This window comes from Otolemur garnettii, unplaced genomic scaffold (assembly GCF_000181295.1).
Source record: "Otolemur garnettii isolate 467f Iridium unplaced genomic scaffold, OtoGar3 scaffold00043, whole genome shotgun sequence".
Taxonomy (NCBI): Eukaryota; Metazoa; Chordata; class Mammalia; order Primates; family Galagidae; genus Otolemur; species Otolemur garnettii.
The window spans coordinates 7,809,846-7,828,826 of NW_003852438.1; the positions used below are offsets into that span (position 1 = coordinate 7,809,846).

Consider the following 18,981-nt stretch of genomic DNA (forward strand, 5'->3'; position numbering starts at 1 on the left):
GAAGGTCTAAGCAGTGGAAACCTTGTCCAACTTTTCATGCCATATGCCTACCCTGGGACTTAACCCTGAGTAGAACTGAGGCAGATGCGCTTCCTCCCTCCACTGCAGTATTCTCCAAAGGCTCTTTCCTCCCCTTCCTCCTCTGACTGGTGCCAGCACGTTAGGAGGGACAGTGGGAAAATGACCGCTCAGCATTCTCCCCTGTGAGGCAGGGATGAGTCCCCGCCTTCCCTTGTCCCTCCATGAGCTTATAAGAGCCAGAGGTCTGGACCCTCTTTGCTCTAGTCACACGCCTGGTAAGAAGACACTTTAGGGCCAGGTATGTCGCCACATGGCTCACACCTGTAATCCTAGCACTCTAGGAAGCCAAGACAGGAGGATCCTCAAGCTTAGGAGTTTGAGCAAAAGCAAGTATCCATCTGTACTATAAATAGAAAAAGTAGCTAAGCATTGTGAGGGGCGCCTGTAGTCCCAGCTACATGGGAGGCTGAGGCAGGAGGGTTCCTTGAGGTTACTGTGGGTGAGGCTGATGCCAAGGCACTCTAGCCTGGGTGACAGAGTGAGACTCTGTCTCAAAATAAAAAATAAAAAATAAAAGGACGCACTTTATGACAATGGTTTACATATCATATAAATATATTTGTCCAAACTTCAAACTACAGATAGAGGGGAAAGGCATGAGGGAGGGATTCTTATTGCTGTGGGGGTACCTGGAGAGGGAAGAGGGGCTGGGAAAGGAGGACACCAGGGACCACTTGTTCCCCCCATCCCTCCAAGAAGGCACAAATACATTATTTCTCTCCATGTGAGGTTACAGGGGTGGGAGTGAGGACAAGGCGGGGAGGCCGGCAAGGGGGAGGAGACAGGGTACAGGAATCCTTAAAATATAAAAGAAACCTCCAAACTTAATACCTAAGGCTATGGAAAAGGCTGGAGTGGGGTACAGAAGGCAACAGAGGGAGAAAAAGAGGAACAAATGATGCTGAGAACCGAAAGAGACCTACGAGGTCACGATGTCCATGCTGCCTCTATGCAGGCCCCAGAGAAAACTCGGGTAAACAAACATAAGCCCCAAATAAGAGAGGGTGGGGTGCCCCAGGAACTGGCTTTGGGGCATCAGAGAGGGGAGTGTGTGTGAGTGTGTGTGTGCAGTGGCTGTGTGAGGATCAGAAGCGACCAGGGCTGGGAATGGATGATTCTGCTCCCACAGGGGAAGGCCTCCTCCATCCTGGCTCTTCCCCGCTTTCAGGGGGAACATTCAGCCACTGCTTCTGAGAAGGGCTCCTGCCTGACACAAAAAAGCCAGGGAGGAGAGGATGAAGTAAGAAAGCTTGGGGTGAAAACAGGGCGCCCAGAAGCAGTTCTTAGAGAACAGAATATCATGGAGCCCAGTGTGATGGAAAACAGGCACGACACTGAAGTGCATGTGTGTGTGAGTGTGTAGGAGAGAGAGAGTGTGTGTGTGTGTGCATGTACTAGGGAGGGGTGAGATCACTCAAAGGTGAAGGGGTCCTGGGTGCTGAAAAAGAAGTGTCCATCCATGTGGTCCTCTAGGGCATCCTTGTCACTCTCAGCAGGGAAGCGCTCCTTACAGATAGGACACTCCTTCCATGGAGGAGTGGCAGGGCCCCCGGTGCTGGCCTCTGACATGGGACCCACGGCAAAGCCACTAGGGAGAAGGGAGAAAGAGAGGGTCAGCGTGCTGTTATCTTTCTGACTTGTAGACCTCAGGGAGCAGGGCCCATACACCCGGGTTCCCAGATCATCCCATTCCCAGGGCAGCATCCTGTGGCTCTCTCCTCTGCTTTCTCCTACAGTATCTTTCTCCTCATAATACTGGAGCCCTGGTTTTCCAGCTCCCCACTTCCTCCCTTCTTTAGTCTTGGCTGGTCTCTGCAGTGCAGAGCCCATCCCCCAACTTACTGCTCTCCTCCCTCCATCTCCGTCTGCTGCCTAATGAGGCTGAAAATGAGTCTGACACTGTCCTTCATCTTCCTGCTCCAGTCAGAAGGATGACAGCATCACCCTCTCCCTGCCCTGAACCCATCTCATACCCAGGCAAAGCTGGGGACTAAATCTCTCTTCCCTAGTGCCTGCCCTCTCGACCCAGAGAAACGAAGGGAAGGCAGAGGGCACAATCTGATACCCGAATCCCCCACCTCTGTAAGTTCTATCTCCAAGGAAGTCAGGGAAGAGGGAAAGCATCTCAGGTGCAGATAGATAGATGCTGGGCCCCAGTCTTTTCTCTGCTCCCATCCCTGGAGTCCTCATCACCTCCCTTCCTTCCCCGAAGAGCCTAGGTACCTACCTGGTGGTTGGGGAAGGGGTAGGGGCAGGAAAGAGGGGATGCAGGGCAATTTGGGCTCCATGGTAGATGGTGCTAGAACAATACAGAAGCCAGTTAAAGGCAGGACCTCTGAGTGCACTGATCAGACAGAGGGAGGGTTTACCTGAAGCCACTGGGATTTTGAGCAGTGGGTAATTTTCTGTGTCAAGTACCACATCTATATTTCCTTTCTTTTTTTTTTTTTTTTTTTTTTTGAGACAGAGTCTCGCTATGTCACCCACAGTAGAGTGCTCTGGCGTCACAGCTCACAGCAACCTCTAACTCTTGGGTTTAAGTGATTCTTTTGCCTCAGTTTCCCAAGTAGCTGGGACTATAGGCGCCCACCACAATGCCCAGCTATTTTTTGGCTGTAGTTATCACTGTTGTTTAGCAGGCCTAGGCTGGATTCGAACCCACCAGCTCTGGTGTATATGGTGCCCTAGTTGCTGAGCTACAGGTGCCGAGCCTGTATTTCCTTTTCTTGACTAAGGTCATGAAGGGGGAGGTTGGGAGCGGGGCATGGTGATTGGTCACATAGATGGCCTTTTTCTCCTTACTTCCCCATCTCCCTCCTGTCCTCTCTGGCTGTACTCACCTGGCCATGTCATAGAAGGCACTGCCCAGATCAGGAAGCAGCAGGTTGGCCTCCTCACCCCCACTCTGCACAGCTGCCATCAGGACTGACTTCTCATCTTCAGCCTCCTGGGTACCAAAAAGAGATTTGGGTTTGGGGATGGTGTCCTAAGATAGAAGAGCAGCACACTGGGACAGGTAAGGGAAAAGCAGCCAAGGCTGGGACAGTGACCAGAGAGGCTATAGGAAGAGTGAGGCAGGAGAAGCGTTTCAATGGGGGCAGGTGGACAGGAAGAGAATGAAAGTGAGGAAGAAGCAGGGAGGCTATTGAGATGGACTGGTTTGGGGGGTGGTATCCATTGGTGGCCTCAAAGAGAGGCTGGGCCTGCCTCCCCTCTCTTATATGGCTAAGACTTCCCGCTCTGGAGGCTGGGACACTTGGGTTTGGCCCTACCTCTCCTTATTATTTCTGCTCACCGAGTCAGAACTACTGTCCTCAGCTGGCCCTGAGAGGTGGGGGGCAATGGGAGCCGGCTGGCTGATGACAACGAGGGGAGAAGCCTCTCGGGGCCCAGCAGGAGAGGAGCTCACGTCTCCACGCTCACATAGGCCATAGGGAGGAAGCCTCATGTCTTCTGGGGACTCATCCTCTGAGTCTGTCAGAGCTGCTGGGCAGCCTTTAGGAGAGGAAGCAGGCAGAGAAAGGATGCATTGTTAGAGGGTGAGATCAGCTGTCTCCTCTGCATGAGGAATATAGTTCAAATAAACAGGCGCCAGGACTGGAAAGGAAAAGGCAAAACACATAAAAGGCAGAGGCAACTCCCAGATGGTCACATGGCAGGGGGAGGTGGAGGGAGGAAGAGGTGTCACAGATAGGGGTGTACAGACTCAGCCCTGCAGTGGCCTCCTCATCCTCTGTGGCAGCATCCTCATTCCACTTCTCATCTGCCACCTTCTCCAGGCGGGCCTCCAGCTTTCTCATGTACTCTAGCAGTTCCTAGAGTTGGGGAAGAAAGAGGCAGGTGCTACAGGCTGGGCAGATGCCAACCTTACTGGCCACAGAGCCTTTCCCTTCGTCCAGGATGAACTATTAGCTCCTCAGGATTAGATGGCTTCATGGAAGGGTATGCAGCTTCAGGTAGATCCAGCAGCCTTCTTTCAACCTTTATGTCCCTTCTTCTCCTGGTGACCCTCGCATGGCCTGCCAAGACAGCTAATAAGGGGAGCTAGGGTGCCATTTTTAGCATCAGGGCCCTCTTAAGAGATTCCAGTTTCTAAAATGAGAGATGCTGAGAAGATACAAAGTTTCTAACCCTCAAGTCCTTAACTATGGCATCCACAGGGCTGAGTTATGGGTTCTCACCTGCTTCTCCTCCTGTAATTGCTCCTTTTCCTTCTGGAGCACACGTAGGGCTGACCGCAGCTCTGTTAACTCCCGCTTACTCTCTGACAACTGTACCTGAGGGAGAAGGGTCGATAGAATCTGGAGCTTAGAATGTAACTCCAAGAACCTGGGCTCCGGGAACTGGGCCAACAACCTAGAACCAGGTCTCCCTGTTGTTTTTGATCCTCTCTCTCTGACACATACAGGGGGATCCCCATTACCCTTCCTCTAGAAGTTCCTTGTCTTAGTCACAGAGACACAGTTATCTGAGACCTAGTCTTTGCCTCTTCTGTGGACCTGGATGACTGCCTCTGGGATAGGGTGCAGAGGCTTTGGTCATACTGGCGGGGAGGGGGCACTGTATTACTACTAGGCCCAGAAGTGTGCCCTGAGAGGGACACTGCACATTTCAAACCAAGAAGACTCGGAGGTGTACAAGTGAGATGTTGTCCAACACAGAATTGGGCAGCTAACACTTCAGAGACCATATCCAAGACAGAGATAAGGGGCACTGATGCCTCCAGAGACCCCAGGACAGACCTCACGGTGGTTGGATCTCTTACCAGGCTAGAATCCTTTTCCCGGGCCAGTTCAGCCTTGAACATTTGATTCTGGGTCCTTTCCTCCTGAACTGCCTTCTCCAGTCGAAGTATCTCTGCACTCAGCTTCAAGATCTTGTCCTTCTCTGCCTGGGAAGGAAAATTAGAATAGGAAGGGGAAGGAAAAGGGATGCCACAGCCAACACCACCAGACCTCATTGTGTGCCTTCCTTACTTTGACTGAATTGTTTTTGGAGCAATTTCCCCTTTTTGCCTTCCTTATTTCCTATCCCCTCTGAGTGAAGGATAAGACATGACTGCATGTGCTGATCAGGGATGGGCATGATGGCAGGGCCTGAAGCCTAGGACAGAAGACGCTTCTCTACCAAGTATAATAACCAAGAAAGGGGTGCCATGGTGATCAGGACTGGGATACCCTGGTTAGGGAGGGTCATGTCTAGAAAGTAAGTGTACTTCCTTGAAATATCCTCTACACCTGGGTCCGCTAAGGTTTTCAACCCCTTTTCTCTCCTCCCAAAGGGTCTGACCACATGTTGGAGTCCCACATGTGGGGGCAGTGGCCATCAGATGACCAGGTCCCCTTATCCCTCTACCTCCACACTCTGCAGCAGCCCTGCTCGCTCCTTGCTCCACTGGCATTTTTCGTCCTTCAAGTGCAAACTGAGCTCAGCCAGCCTGCCGTTGACTTCAGCCACTTCCAGGCGGCTGCGGTGTAACTCGGCTATGGTGCGGTCTCTGGCTGCAGCTGCACTGGCCAACTCCTCCCCAAGGAGGGTGGCCTTCTGCTGGCTTGAGGCAGCAAGCTCCTGGGACCCTCGAAGCTGCTCCTTCAGGGGCTCCAGCTCAGCCTCAGGGGAAAGGAGGAGATGGAGATCAGAGTTCTCAGTGAACCATTTGTCAACCAGGGAAGTAAACAAGCTCCCTCCCACAACTACTGTGCTGGGACTCAGGTTTGAATTGTTTAGTCTTTAGCTGTTTCTTTTATCCTTTTCTCTGGTGATCCCAACTTTTCTACAATTAGCCCATAAACCTTTCACTGCTTCCTGTTGCTGAGGGGCCTTCACTTACCACTCGCTGCTGTGCCTGGCTTAGGGTATCTTTCATCTGGGTCACTTTGTCCTTTAGTCGCTGGACCTGAGCACGCTGTTCCTCTTGCTGGCTCTTGGCCTCCTGTAGCTCCAAATTTAAGTGATGGTTCTCCTGCTGTGCCATTTGGAGCTCAGCCTGATGGAAAGGAGTATATGTATTGGGGTGGTTAAGGAGGTGAATTATTGTGATAAGGGAGTCAATGTTCCATTTCTCAGATTTAACACACACTCAAGCATTTAGCTCTTTTTTTTTTTTTTTTTTTTTGAGACGGAGCCTCAAGCTATCTCCCTGGGTAGAGTGCCATGGCATCACAGCTCACAGCAACCTCCAACTCCTGGGCTCAAGCGAGTCTCCTGCCTCAGCCTCCCAAGTAGCTGGGACTACAGGCGCCTGCCACAACGCCTGGCCATTTTTTGGTTGCAGCCATCATTGTTGTTTGGCGGGCCCGGGCTGGGGATTTGAACCCGCCACCTTAGGTGTATGTGGCTGGCGCCTTAGCCGCTTGAGCCACAGGCACCGAGCCAGCATTTAGCTCTTGTCAGCCATTCTTGGGTTCTCAGCTCAAAGGGATTTAATCCCACACTTCCAGCCTCCAGCTCTGGAAATGAGCTATCCAGCATCATAGCTGGGGTCTTACATGAAGGTATTGACATCCCATTTCTGCTTCTTCACTCCTCTTCTCTTAGAACAAAACTCAGCACGGATATCTTACAGGCCTCTTGAGCCCAGTATAGTCTACCTCCCACCCCTCACTAGTCTTACCTACTTTTATTTCTGTCCCCAAGGTACTACCTTCCTCCTAAGTCACCCAGACTGGATCCCTGGGTGCCCTGCTTGGCTCTGTCCTCTCCCTAGCAGCCCGCAGAGAAGCCTATTGCTTCTCTATCCTCCATTCTGGACAGCTGTCTTCTCTTTTCTTTTACTGCCACAACCACATTAGCTCAGGCTCTGGTCATTTCTTGCTTGGACTACCGAATAACCTCCTAACCAGCTCATTTTCCACAGGGAAAATCAGATTAATCTTTTGTAAGTACAGTTCTGATTCTTAAAGTACAGTTCTTTGAATACATGTTACCCCTACATGAAAACCATGAAAGCCTCTCTCTGCTTACAGAATGATGACTAAACTCAAGATCCTCCAGAGTCTGAGCTAGGCCTTCTCTCAAACTTCTTACCCACACTGCCCTGAATGTTCAGGCCCCTAAGCCTTTGCTCCTTTCTTTCTCTATTCCTACAATAGCCTCCCTGTCAGCTCTGTCTACTCAAGTTCTACATATTTCCACTGCTGAACAACAGCTTTTTAAATACAAACCCAGGGTTCTGAGGAAGTGATACTCTGTGAATTTTTGATCTGAATTTCTTCTAACTTATTAAATATATGCTAAAAATAACACACAAACTCACAAGTTAATACATTGGAGATTACCAATCCACAGACATGTGTTTTTAGGTTAATTCATTTTTGTGTAAACCTTTTCACCCACACTCTATTGAACTTTATTTTACTTTATCCTATTCTATTGAAATGTATTCAATAGAATATAAAATCTCTATTGAATTAAAGGGTAAACTGAGAAGGCAAGGTTGGACAGTTTAAAAATTGTTATCATTCACATCTACTTGTGTGTGACTCAGTTGTTCTCAATAGTGTGCAACCAAAGTAACATATACAAATGTATTAGTTGCTGAGCCTGACACAACAGTCATCCATAAGCTCTAATTTCAAAGTTTGGTTTCCATCAAAAATTACTCTGTTATATATTTGAATTTACAAAAATAAATTTATGTTAATAAAACTGTCTATATTTATTCATTGAGGTTTCACTTAAAATGAAAAACTTCATTGGTGAGTGGAGAGGAAAAGTTTCTCCTAAAAAGGTTTGAAAGTGCTAGGCTAGTTAAAGCCTTTTTTTTTTTTGAGACAGAATCTCACTCTGTAGCCCTGAGTAAAGTACAATGGCATCATTGTAGCTCACAGCAACCTCAAACTCCTGAGCTAAAGCAATTCTCTTGTCTCAGCCTCCTGAGTAGCTGGGACTACAGGCATGCTCCATGATGCCCAGGTAATTTTTCTATTTTTAGTAGAGATGAGGTCTGGCTCTAGCTAAGGCTGGTCTCTGACTCCTGAGCTCAAGCAATTCTCATGCCTCAGCCGCCCAGAATGCTAGGATTACAGGTGTGAGCCACCATACAGTGGTATTAAGCCCCATTTTTGAAAGGCTTTTCTGATATCTAACAAGATGTGCTCTTATCCATCTCCCTGGCACTTCATGATACTCCATTAGATTTCTCTTGTGATACTTCTTATATTCTACTTTGATTAATCCTGATTTGGGTATATGTCTTATGTTCCCTAGTAGAATGCACACAATGTATTCTTCACATTTTTATTTCCCTTTGGTGCCCAGCACTCAGAAGGGACTCAATAAATACTAGCTGAACAATGGAGAAAGCAAACCAACTCGGAGCCCCTTACCTCACTTTGCTCCCTGTCTGCTTGCATTTCCTTCAGTTGCCCAAGGAGTTTCTCTTGTTCCCGAGTTAGGGCTTTCACTGTGTCTCTAACCCTGTGAGTGGGGGGATGACATGTCAGATAATCTGGTCACCCAGATGAAGGAATGAAGGACTTAGACATCTGTCTTGTTTTCTTCTACTGGTGTTTGTCTAGGCCCAGACCTCCACTTTACTCTGGCAGGCTTAAATCCCCAAGCCAAATGATCCAGGTCTAAGCCTAAAGAACCCAAGATTCCAAGTTCTGGGGAATAATCTAGAAATAAATAATTTTTCTTATTTATTTACTTTTTTGAGATGGAGTCTCACTCTGTTGTCACAGGCTAGAGTACCATTGCATCAGCCTACCTCATAGCAATCTCAAATTCCTGGGTTCAAGCAATCCTCCCGCTTCAGCCTCCTGAGTAGCAGGGACTACAGGCACCCACCACCATGCCTGGGTAATTTCTTGTATTTTTAGTAGAGATGGGGTCTTTTTTTCAGGCTGGTCTTAAATTCCTGAGCTTAAGGGATCCTTCTGCCTCAGCACCCCAGAGTGCTAGGATTACAGGCATGAGCCATTGTGCCCAGCTTATCATTCTACATAACTTTTTTTTTTTTTTTTGAGACAGAGTCTCACTATGCCCTGGGTCGAGTGCCTGTGGCATCACAGCTCACAGCAACCTCCAGCTCTTGGGCTTAAGTGATTTTCTCAGCCTCCCAAGTAGCTGGGACTACTGGTGCCCGCCACAACACCTGGCTATTTTTTTTTTTATTGTTGTTGCATTTGTTATTGTTGTTTAGTAGGCCCAGTCTTGAACCTGCCAGTCTTGGTGTATGTGGTTGGCACCCTACTTACTGAATTACGGGTGCTGATCCTCTACATAACATTTTAAGGAATGTTCTGCTGATGGCTTCTGGTTGTCTTCACTCAATCAAGAGACTAGAATCCAGTCTTTCCAGATAAAGGGCAGACTTTTTCTATAAAGGGCCTGATAGTAAATATTTTAGGCTTTATAGTCCCTGCAAGTTCCGTAGCAATTACTCAAGTCTGTCACTGTAGTGAGGAAGCAGCCATGGACAATATGTAAATGAATGAGCACGGTGTTCCAATAAAACTTAATTTGTGAATACTGTGATGCGAATTTCATACAATTTTCACCTGTCACAAAATATTCTTTTTATTTTATTTTTTTTTGCCCACAAAATATTCTTTTAATTTGTTCTCCAACCATTAAACCAAAAGAATCTTTTTTACCTGTGAGCTGTACAAAAACAGGTGGCAGGCTAGATTTGGCTCATGGGCCATACTTTGTTTACCTCTGGTCTAGACAGTACCTTATCTTTTTCAGATGCTCAACCTGATTACTGCTTTTCTGTTCTGTGACTTGCAACAGAGACATCTAATACCTCTGTAGGGCAAGACTAACATTCTGAAGAAGCCTCTCAGGTGAACTCACTTATTACTCTGGGCCTTAGACAGAATGCCTCTTGCCTTTGAAGATTTTTTTAAAAACAATCAAATCTACAAGTACTGAATGAAACGCAACTATGTCATTTGATGAATGAAAGAACTAGAATGTTTAAACTGACAAAAATTTGAAGGACAGACATGGGAGGTAGCAGTCAATATTTGAGCTATTTGGTAGAAATAACAGTTTTCTGGTAGAAGAAGGAAATTTATTCCATGTGGGTCCAGAGGTTTAAAACAAGGACCCAGTGGTAAATTATAGGAGAGGAAAGTTTGGCTTAACACAAGAGATAAAAAGTGACAGCTGCCTAGTATTGAAAGAGGCTGTCTCCTGAGGGTGGTCTTCTCTTTCATACCTGCTTATATGCCTTATATTCCTCCCAATGCTATGATTCTGTGATTTATACCTTTTTTCAGGGGCGTTATTCCATAATATTCCTGGATCACCAGTTCTAACATTTCTTAATAGTAAGAACAGAGTCTAATCTTGTCTTTTCTGTGGCAAAATTTGAAATCTCTCTTATCTTGTGCTGCCTATTCTACTCATTCTCTTCTTCCAAATCCTCCAGTCCTAGCTCTTGCTTAGCTACCACCACCATAAACAGCAACTATGATTACTTCTGAAGGTGAGGAATGCAGAATAATGTTAGAAAAGATGGCAGACAGCTAGGCAGAAAAACATCCCCAGTAATTAGAATACCCTGCGTGAGATTCAGGAGGGAAAGAGAAACCGTGTAAGAGAGGTCTGCCTTCCTGAAATAGGAGGCTGGAGTTAAGGAGTCACTGCAAGTGAGGGGAGTGATGGGAGTAAGGAAGGTCCCCTCACCTGTCCAGCTCCACCTCCTTTGTCAGCACTTTCTCACTGATGGTCTGGATGTCATCCTCCAGCTCCAGGATACGTGCCACATGGTCTCCCTGTTGCCTGCTCAGGATGTCCCTCTCTTCTGTGAGCTCCCCATGGGACCGGGAAATCCCCTGGAATTAAGGGTCCCCAAGAAGAAGCAGGAGGTTGAGACTCATCTCTCAAGTAGTAGAACAAAGTAGCACCCCAGAGTTTGAGTTCTCCCACCCTCCTATCCCGTCACCTTCCTTGAAAAAGAAACTCTAAGGGAACATTCCCTTACCTGTGAAGATGGCCACCTCCACCTTACCCCAGCATTCCTATGTTCAAAGAACTGAGTCTCGTTACAAATCTGGGACATGTCTCTTGTCATATCAAGTTTAATCCTACTTAATGCTACCTATTTCCTTGACGCCAGAATGATCTTGAAGGTCCACTAACATCTCTCCTTCACTCTTTTTCCCAGGTACAGATTTGGGTCACTGAGTGAGCAGCCAGGCCCTGTTCCCTACCTGGCCCAACTCCTACCTTGTACTGCTCCATCAGCTCCGTGTGCTCCTGCTTGGCAGTTGCCAGAGCCCTCTCGAGCTCCTGCACTCGGCTTCTCAGCTCTGTCACCTGCCCCTCCAGCTGCAACTTCAGCTGCATCAGGTCATTCCGTTCTTGCTGGCTCTCATCCAGCTGGTTCTACAGGGGACAGGATGAAAGGGGAGTATGCTTGTGAGGCACCATGTGAAGGTCCCATCTCCATCATTCTCTATGGGCATTTTAGGGTTGGAAAGTGACATCAATACAGGCTATAAAAAGCTGAGTTGAGGGGAGGTGTGGTATGCTACTGAATCTTGCCCACCACCCAGTTAGACACATCAACTCACAGCACTCTCAACTGCCTGTCCCTCTTACTGTTCCTCATTCAGTAAATCCAAGGATCTTGTCTTGCACAGTCTTTCTTAATAAACACAAACAAAATGGATGGCTCCCCTAATTTTACCCCATCTGTTCTGGAGTTAGATAGACATGGATTCAAATATTCAATACAATTTTTGCTAGTTACGTGACTTAAAAAAAAAAGATAGGATCTCACTATGTTGCCCAGGAAGAAATGCAGTGGCTATTAACAGGCATAACACAGGTCACTGCAGCCTCAAACTCCTAGCTTGAGAGATCCTCCCACCTCAGCCTCTTAAGTAGCTGGGAAAGGTGTATGCCACTACACTTGACTAGCTATGTGACTCTGAACAGTTAACCTCTGTGCTTCTCTGTGTCCTCATCTGTAAAGTGATCCCTTAGTCTGGGTTGTTATAAAGTTTAAATAAGAATCCTGAATGTGGGCTCGGCGCCTGTGGCTCAAGTGGCTAAGGCGCCAGCCACATACACCTAAGGTGCCGGGTTTGAATCCAGCCCGGGCCCGCCAAACAACAATGATGGCTGCAACCAAAAAATAGCCCCGCGCTGTAGCAGGTGCCTGTGGTCCCAGCTACTTGGGAGGCAGAGGCAGGAGACTCGCTTGAGCCCAGGAGTTGGAGATTGCTGTGAGCTGTGATGCTACGGCACTCTACCCAGGGGAATAGCTTGAGGCTCTGTCTCAAAAAAAAAAAAAAAAAAAAAAAAGAATCCTGAATGTGAAAATAGAGCTCATAGTAGAAGCTCACACATCTCTTACTTCTGTGAGATACACAAGTATCTTCTTTCTGTTCTTGTGTTGACTATGTGTATTTATAAGACTTGGAGTTCTGGCCAGGCATGGTGGCTCATGCCTGTAATCCTAGCACTCCAGGAGATGGGTGGATTGCTTGAGCTCACGAGATCAGCCTGAGCTGGAGTAAGACCTCATCTCTAAAGATAGCCAGGCATTGTGGCAGGTGCCTGTAGTCCCAGCTGCTTGGGAGGCTGAGGCAAGAGAATTGCTTAAGCCCAAGAGTTTGATGCTGTGAGCTGTGATGCCATGGCACTCTACTGGGGGCAAGAAAGTGAGACTCTGTCTAGAGGGGAGGAGTTTGTCTAAATCACAGAAAAGTTATTCATTCTTACCTTTAGAGCCTTCCTCAAGCCTTTTGTGACTGGGGAATTTATTTCTTCCCTATGTGGCCCTGTCCTTTGCCTTCCTTAAGGCAGATTTCTAGGCTCAGCGCCTGTGGCTCAAGCAGCTAAGGCTCCAGCCACATACACCTAAGGTGGCGGGTTCGAATCCAGCCCCGGCCAGCCAAACAACGACGGCTGCAACCAACAAATAGCCGGGCATTGTGGCGAGCGCCTGTGGTCCCAGCTACTTGGGAGGCTGAGGCAAGAGACTTGCTTGAGCCCAGGAGTTGGAGGTTGCTGTGAGCTATGCCACAGCACTCTACCCAGGGGGACAGCTTGGGGCTCTGTCTCAAAAAAAAAAAAAAAAAAGGAGGAAGATTTCTGGAGGTTAATGTCTGCCTCCATTCACTAATTCTTCTCTATTTGGCCCAATAGAAATATACAAACCACATATATAATTTAAAATTTTCTAGTAGCCCCTTTAAAAAGCAGTAACAAATGGGCGGTGCTTGTGGCTCAAAGGAGTGGGGCACTGGCCCCATATACCTGAGGTGGAGGGATCAAAACCAGGCCCCAGCCAAAAAAAACCCAAAACAAAACTGGAAAAAAAAAAGCAGTAACAAACATGTGAAATTAATTTTACTAATATTTACTCTAACCCAGTCTATCCAAAGTAGTATCATTTCTTTTTCTTTCTTTCTTTCTTTTTTTTTTTTTTTTTGTGTGAGACAGAGTCTCAAGCCATTGCTTTGGGTAGAGTGCTGTGGCATCACAGCTCACAGCAACCTCAAACTCTTGGGCTTAAGTGATTCTCTTGCCTCAACCTCCCAAGTAGCTGAGACTACAGGTGCCCACAAGAATGCCTGGCTATTTTTTTTGGTGGGGGGGAAGGGGTTGTAGTTGTCATTGTTGTTTGGTAGGCCTGAGCTAGATTTGAACCTGCCAGCTCTGGTGTATGTGGCTGGTGCCCTAGCTGCTGAGCTACAGGTGCCGGGCCAAAAATAGTATCATTTCAACATTTAATCAATATAATAATTATTGAGGTCTTTTACATTCTTTTTAAAACACATCTTCAAAATCCAATGTGTATTTCACCCATACAGTATATGTCAGGTTAGTCACATGTGACATGCTCAAGAGCCTCAATAGGTAATTGCCTCTGGTACTGGGCAGTGCAGGTCTGGGCCCCTGCCTATCTGCTCTTGCTCCTCACTTGTCCTAGAAGCAGGACATACCCCACACTTCCTCTGCCATCTGGATCTTCCTCTAGGGCTTAGGGCAGAATATAGCCCTTAAAGAAGGAAGGCTTGAAAAGTTCTTATGAAATCTTGAGTTACACAGGCTGTGGGTGGCTTACTTTCCTGCCTTACATGTTCATGTCTGTCTATTTAGATTGGGACTTTGCTGAAGGCAGGGCTTTGTATAACTTCCAGGAGGTCTTTAGTGGAGGCTACAGATGATGAGAGGGTAAGTTGGGAAGTTGTCCTCCCACTCCCTACCTGAAGCAACTCTGTTACTTTTTTCTCACCTGCAACACAGTTGCCTTGGGGACCACCAGAAGGATGTCAGAGCCACCATCTGCTTCCTCCAGGGTCACCAGTTCATCCATGGGCCTTGGCTCTCGGAACTGGAAAGGGGGGCTCTGCCCACACACCCGACCTTGGCGGTTCACATATCGGAACTGGTAGAGCTGGGCTCCTGGTTTGGGCAGGTAGCTGGCTGCGGGAGGAAGAATGGGCCCAGGACCCCAGTGTGATCCCAGGTTCTCAAGTACTGAGTAGGTCCCCCTCCCCCTTAGGGTACATCATTCATTGTCCTTGGCTCCAGCCCCTTGCTCCTTGTTCTGTATATTGTTTTCCCTCCTCTCTACCTCTCACATACTATTTCTAGGATAGTTTTCTCCCTTTTTTTTTTTTGCCTAGTCCTCTCCTTCCTCTCTTTCCCAAACTCACTCTCCCTCTATCATAATCATAATAATGCTAGTTGCCATTTATTTAATGTCTACCATGTAACAGATACTGTGCTAACAGATTCACCTGTATCATTTTAAAGCCTCATATTGTCTCTGTAAGCCAGGTTCCCCTTCACTGTTCAGATAACAGAAAAAGGGAGGTTACATGATGTGTTCAAGGCCAATTGGCTTGTAAGTAGCAGAGCTGAGATTTGAACCCAGGTCTTTTCAGAATCTTATGACCATCCTCTTCTCAATACATAATGCTATTTTCCCTCATCCCTACCCTCTAGTTCCATAAGAGGAGTTCCTTCTTCTTTGGGTAGGATGTAGGACTAGGTGCCTTCTAAAGCTCCTTCTATATCCCTAAGTCCCTGATTCTGTGATAATCCCATGAGTCTACATCTGCTGAGCCTGTTGCATATAATCTAGTTATATTTATTTGCACTTATATTTCCTTGTCCTCTGTGCCTTTTATGTTTCTGAGCCCAATGTCTTCTTCCAAACCTCTACTCCCTTGGTTCTTCCCTTCCCATTTTCCATCCTCCCTTGTACCTTGGAACTGGACACTGGTGTGGATGGGAGAACCATCAGTTGTACTTTCAGGCACTGAAGACCACACAAAAGTGTGGTAATCCCGAACACAGGCGGCTTCCACCTGTGAAAGCCCAAGGTAGGAGAGGGGTATGGGGACAGAACTACTATCTCCAGATGGTGAAAAGGGCTGAGGGATTAAATGAAGGGGACAGGATGGAGCTACAGTGGCAACAATGGCAAGGGACAGGTTAAGGGGAGGGACACTAATGTGTTAGGAGTGAACAAGGCCAAGAGGGGGAGAAGATGAACTTTGCTTATACAAGTGGCCACTGTCATCTGTGACACCTTTCTCCCTTTTTTTCTAACAACTTGATATTGAGAATCTAAGAACCTAATCATTCCCTTTATTCCAACCAAACCATGGCCCATGAACCTAAGCCAAAAGGGCTTCCAGGGATACCTTGAAGATGCCAATCCAGTCACTGGCACTAGGCATGGTGCCTGGGGGAAGGGTGTAGTGACATTCCACCTTGGTGTTGGGGATGTAGGTCCGAGCTACATTCAGAAAGTTGACTCCACCCCGGGATGGTGCCCGGCTTAGTGATGATTCTTCCATCCTGCCCTTGAAATATCTGCCCTCCTGTGAAAGCAAGGAGGATGGATACCCTAAAGTCTCTCCACTCTACCTCCTTTCCCCCTGCTCCATCTTCACCCACCCACGGCCCCTGCCACTATGCCTAGAGATGAAGGCATACCTGGTTTCCAGCCCCTGAAGCTTTTAGGACCTTTTACAGGTATTATTCTTAGTCTCTAGGATATAGGTCTGGTCTTCCAAGTTAGGCCCCACCCTGTCTCACACTGTACCTGCTTTAGATTATATACACCCTTCTTTTTTTTTTTTTCTTTTTGAGACAGAGTCTCACTATGTTGCCCTGGGTAGAGTGCCATGGCATCACAGCTCACAGCAACCTCAAACTCTTGGGCTCAAGAAATTCTCTTGCCTCAGCTTCCCAAGTAGCTGGGACTATAGGCACCCAATCCAACGCCCAGCTATTTTTAGAGATGAGGTCTCACTCTTGCTCAGGCTGGTTCCAAACCTGTGAGCTCAGGCAATCCACCCATCTTGGCCTCCCAAGTGCTGGGATTACAGGCATAAGCCACCACACCTGGCCCATAGATCCTTCTTAGAGTTCATATCTTGTTTTTGCTCTCTTTTCACTGTCCCATTGACCAACCAAATTGCAGTATCCCAGGCTCTGCGCCCTCAGTCCCTACTTTTCACTTCTTAATCTCCATGAGCATTCCAAATTCTCCAGCCTCTATTTCCCCATCTCATCTCCCACACTTTCTGACTCTTGAACTCAAAATCCAGCTGAGGTGTGGGGCCCTTTTCTTTTGAGCAGGTTCTAAGCTTGTTGACTCAGCTGTACCCAGGAATAAATTGTAACCCCTGAGTTATGACCTCAACTTCTTTCTGAAAGGCATGGTTGAGTTTTCAGAACTGTAATATGGCTGAGGGAAGGGGGGCAGGGAAAACTGGTAGCCCAATCTTCAGGCTCCTGAGCTCTCAGTCCTTTCCCCATCTCTGAGCTGTCTACTACTATGAATTCAAGAGAAGCACAAAGCTTCTTCTCTCATCCAAAAAGACAAAGGGAAGGGGCGGATATAAGGAAAGACAGGTTCTATCCCTCAACTTTATTATTCCAGGAAGTCAAGAATTCTGGAGGCGGCAGCTTCAAGGGTGGAGTGAAACACTTAGCAGGAACGTGGTGGTGTGGGGAAATGGAATGTGGGGGCTTGGAGCCAGGAAAGCCCCACCCCTAGGCAAGGAACAGACTAGGAAGTGGGAAGTGGGGGGCCCCAATAAGGGTAAATGTATATTTAATGTTAAAACAAGGGAGAGATAGTTCAAAAAGAACCTAACATTCTTCTTCCCAGATCGTGCCTGCAGCAGGATGAGAAACCTGCTGGTTTCACTCTAATATTTCCCTCGTCACTTTCTCTCTGCTTCCCTTAGTCTCAATTCTCAGTGCCTTAATCCCTCCATTTCTTTGGGTTGGTAGTTGGAGACATACTGTAGGAGAGGGTTGAGAGGAAGGGGTGTTCCAAATTAGCTGGGGAGACTTAACTGGAAAATATGAAGGTTGGGTGTCAACAGGTAACAATAATAAAAATCAAGAGAACTCATCAGTCTGGCGCTGTGAGATGGCCCTTTTATTCATCTCTCCTCTCCAGCTCTCTACTCTGTTTCCTGTGTCAGCCGCAGCTGATGTGTCCAATCAGCCATCACCACTAGTCATGTGCACGCCCCCAAACATCGCGAAGCCACATCAGGCTAAAGTAAGAGGGACAGGAACTTTAAAAGAAAACAGAAGCTCAGGGAGAAATAAAGGTCGGCCAGCAATACAAAAAGTGGCCACTTCTCTCTTGAAAAATAGAGATTAAATAAAAGACAAGAAATTTCTTTGGATTTTCATCTCTCTGAAAAATTCCTAGGTAAAACTCATCCATTTTTCTCTGAATATAGTTCTTCCAGCTTTCCCAGGGAGTGTGTGAATTGTCCCCGTAGATTTAAGCCTAGAGAACCCTCAAATAAATACTCTCCATAAAGAAATCCATTAACAGCTGTAAACATTCTCCATGCCTGAAAGTTCTGGGCAGGTGTAGGTGTGTAGACAGATCCAGATGTTTACATATGGGAGGGGGTGTCCCTCCCCTTACTCTATAGGGCTCTAGAGTTCCTTGACATTCTACAACCTGGAGAGTTCCCTGTCCCCTAAGGATTCAGCGTAGTAAAGGCCTTTGGATTTGGGTGGGGGATAGAGGGAAGATTTGTAGTGGCCAAGTTTTGCCTGAGAAAGAATAAACCACGATTTCAGATCCTTTACACTTCCCTAAGCGTATCAAGCTTTATCGAGAAGGACTGAGAAGGCGGCGAGGGCAGTGAGGGGGCATCCCCTGCTGGTGGCCCCCCTGAAACCAAGAACTCCCCAAACTGTCTTCTCCAGTACGGAAAGTGTTAAAACCCAAACGCTCCTGTATCTCCCTTCTACACTTCCCTTAGATTATCCTTTCGCAGACTGGAAAGTGTGGTGACCCCTCCCGCATAAGATCGCCCCGAATTAGGCCAAGTTTCTTACCCACAGACGGATCAGCTGTTCCCCTCACCTTTCACCAACAACAAAAACAGCACTCAGACTCCTGAGGGGAGGGAGAAGAGTGGCCGCGAGGGCTTCTGGGGCTTGTGGTCCTTCCGCGTCCTTTCCTGCCGCTCCTGCTGAGATTTGAGACTACATATCCCAGGAAGCTTCGCGCAGCGGGGGCGGAGACGAGGGCGCGTGTGGCTGTGGCCTCAGCGTGGCATCCTGGGAGGCGTAGTTCTCGCCTCCATGGCAAACGAGGGTGTGCCGATCAAAGGACTTCACGGCCCATGATTCCTTAGTAGGGGGCAGTATTGAGGTGACTGCTGGTTTGTAACGTGCATTGTTGGGGGGTGGGGAGGATTTGCAGCTCTAACGCATTCTGTGTAACGATTTACAGTGGGCGGAACGTTTTCTGGTACGCCTCCTCTTTCACTTTTCCCAACCGCCTGTGTGACAGCTATTAGTGTTGTCCACACTTTAAGGAAAAATACAAGCCCAGGACGGTTAAGGACCGTGTTTGAGTTGTCAAAGCTATGCAATGATAGAAGTGCTCTTGAGGTGCCAGACTCGGCCTCGTGTGTTCTGGCCACTACC

At 47.6% G+C, this 18,981-nt stretch overlaps 1 protein-coding gene across 2 annotated transcripts; it reads right to left on the reverse strand.

Annotated features, from left to right (window-relative positions):
* Positions 1-618: 618 nt before the first annotated feature.
* Positions 619-18,537, reverse strand: CALCOCO1 (calcium binding and coiled-coil domain 1). Of its 2 annotated transcripts, XM_012805615.2 has the most exons (16): positions 18,385-18,537; positions 15,705-15,884; positions 15,263-15,365; positions 14,285-14,475; positions 11,263-11,421; positions 10,720-10,868; positions 8,409-8,499; positions 5,912-6,067; positions 5,437-5,691; positions 4,847-4,972; positions 4,263-4,358; positions 3,788-3,896; positions 3,377-3,576; positions 2,922-3,028; positions 2,309-2,380; positions 619-1,669 (listed from the first exon to the last, which is right to left on the reverse strand). In XM_012805615.2, exons 2-16 carry the CDS (start codon positions 15,858-15,860, stop codon positions 1,492-1,494), a joined length of 2,148 nt encoding a protein of 715 aa, XP_012661069.1. In that variant the 5' UTR covers positions 15,861-15,884; positions 18,385-18,537; the 3' UTR covers positions 619-1,491. The 2 variants fall into 2 exon arrangements, with proteins under 2 accessions (XP_012661069.1, XP_003790487.1); XM_003790439.3 differs by lacking the exon at positions 2,309-2,380.
* Between the last annotated feature and the right edge of the window lie 444 nt (positions 18,538-18,981).

What these genes read in the sequence shown, in the direction of transcription:
- CALCOCO1 (XM_012805615.2), bottom strand. Translation starts at nt 15,860, where the DNA reads ATGGAAGAATCATCACTAAGCCGGGCACCATCCCGGGGTGGAGTCAAC. An exon ending in AATTACAGGAGGAGAAGCAG is followed by an intron (nt 3,897 to 4,262) that starts GTGAGAACCCAT and finishes CCCCAACTCTAG; the next exon opens with GAACTGCTAGAGTACATGAG. An exon ending in GCCTTCTATGACATGGCCAG is followed by an intron (nt 2,381 to 2,921) that starts GTGAGTACAGCC and finishes GTATTGTTCTAG; the next exon opens with CACCATCTACCATGGAGCCC.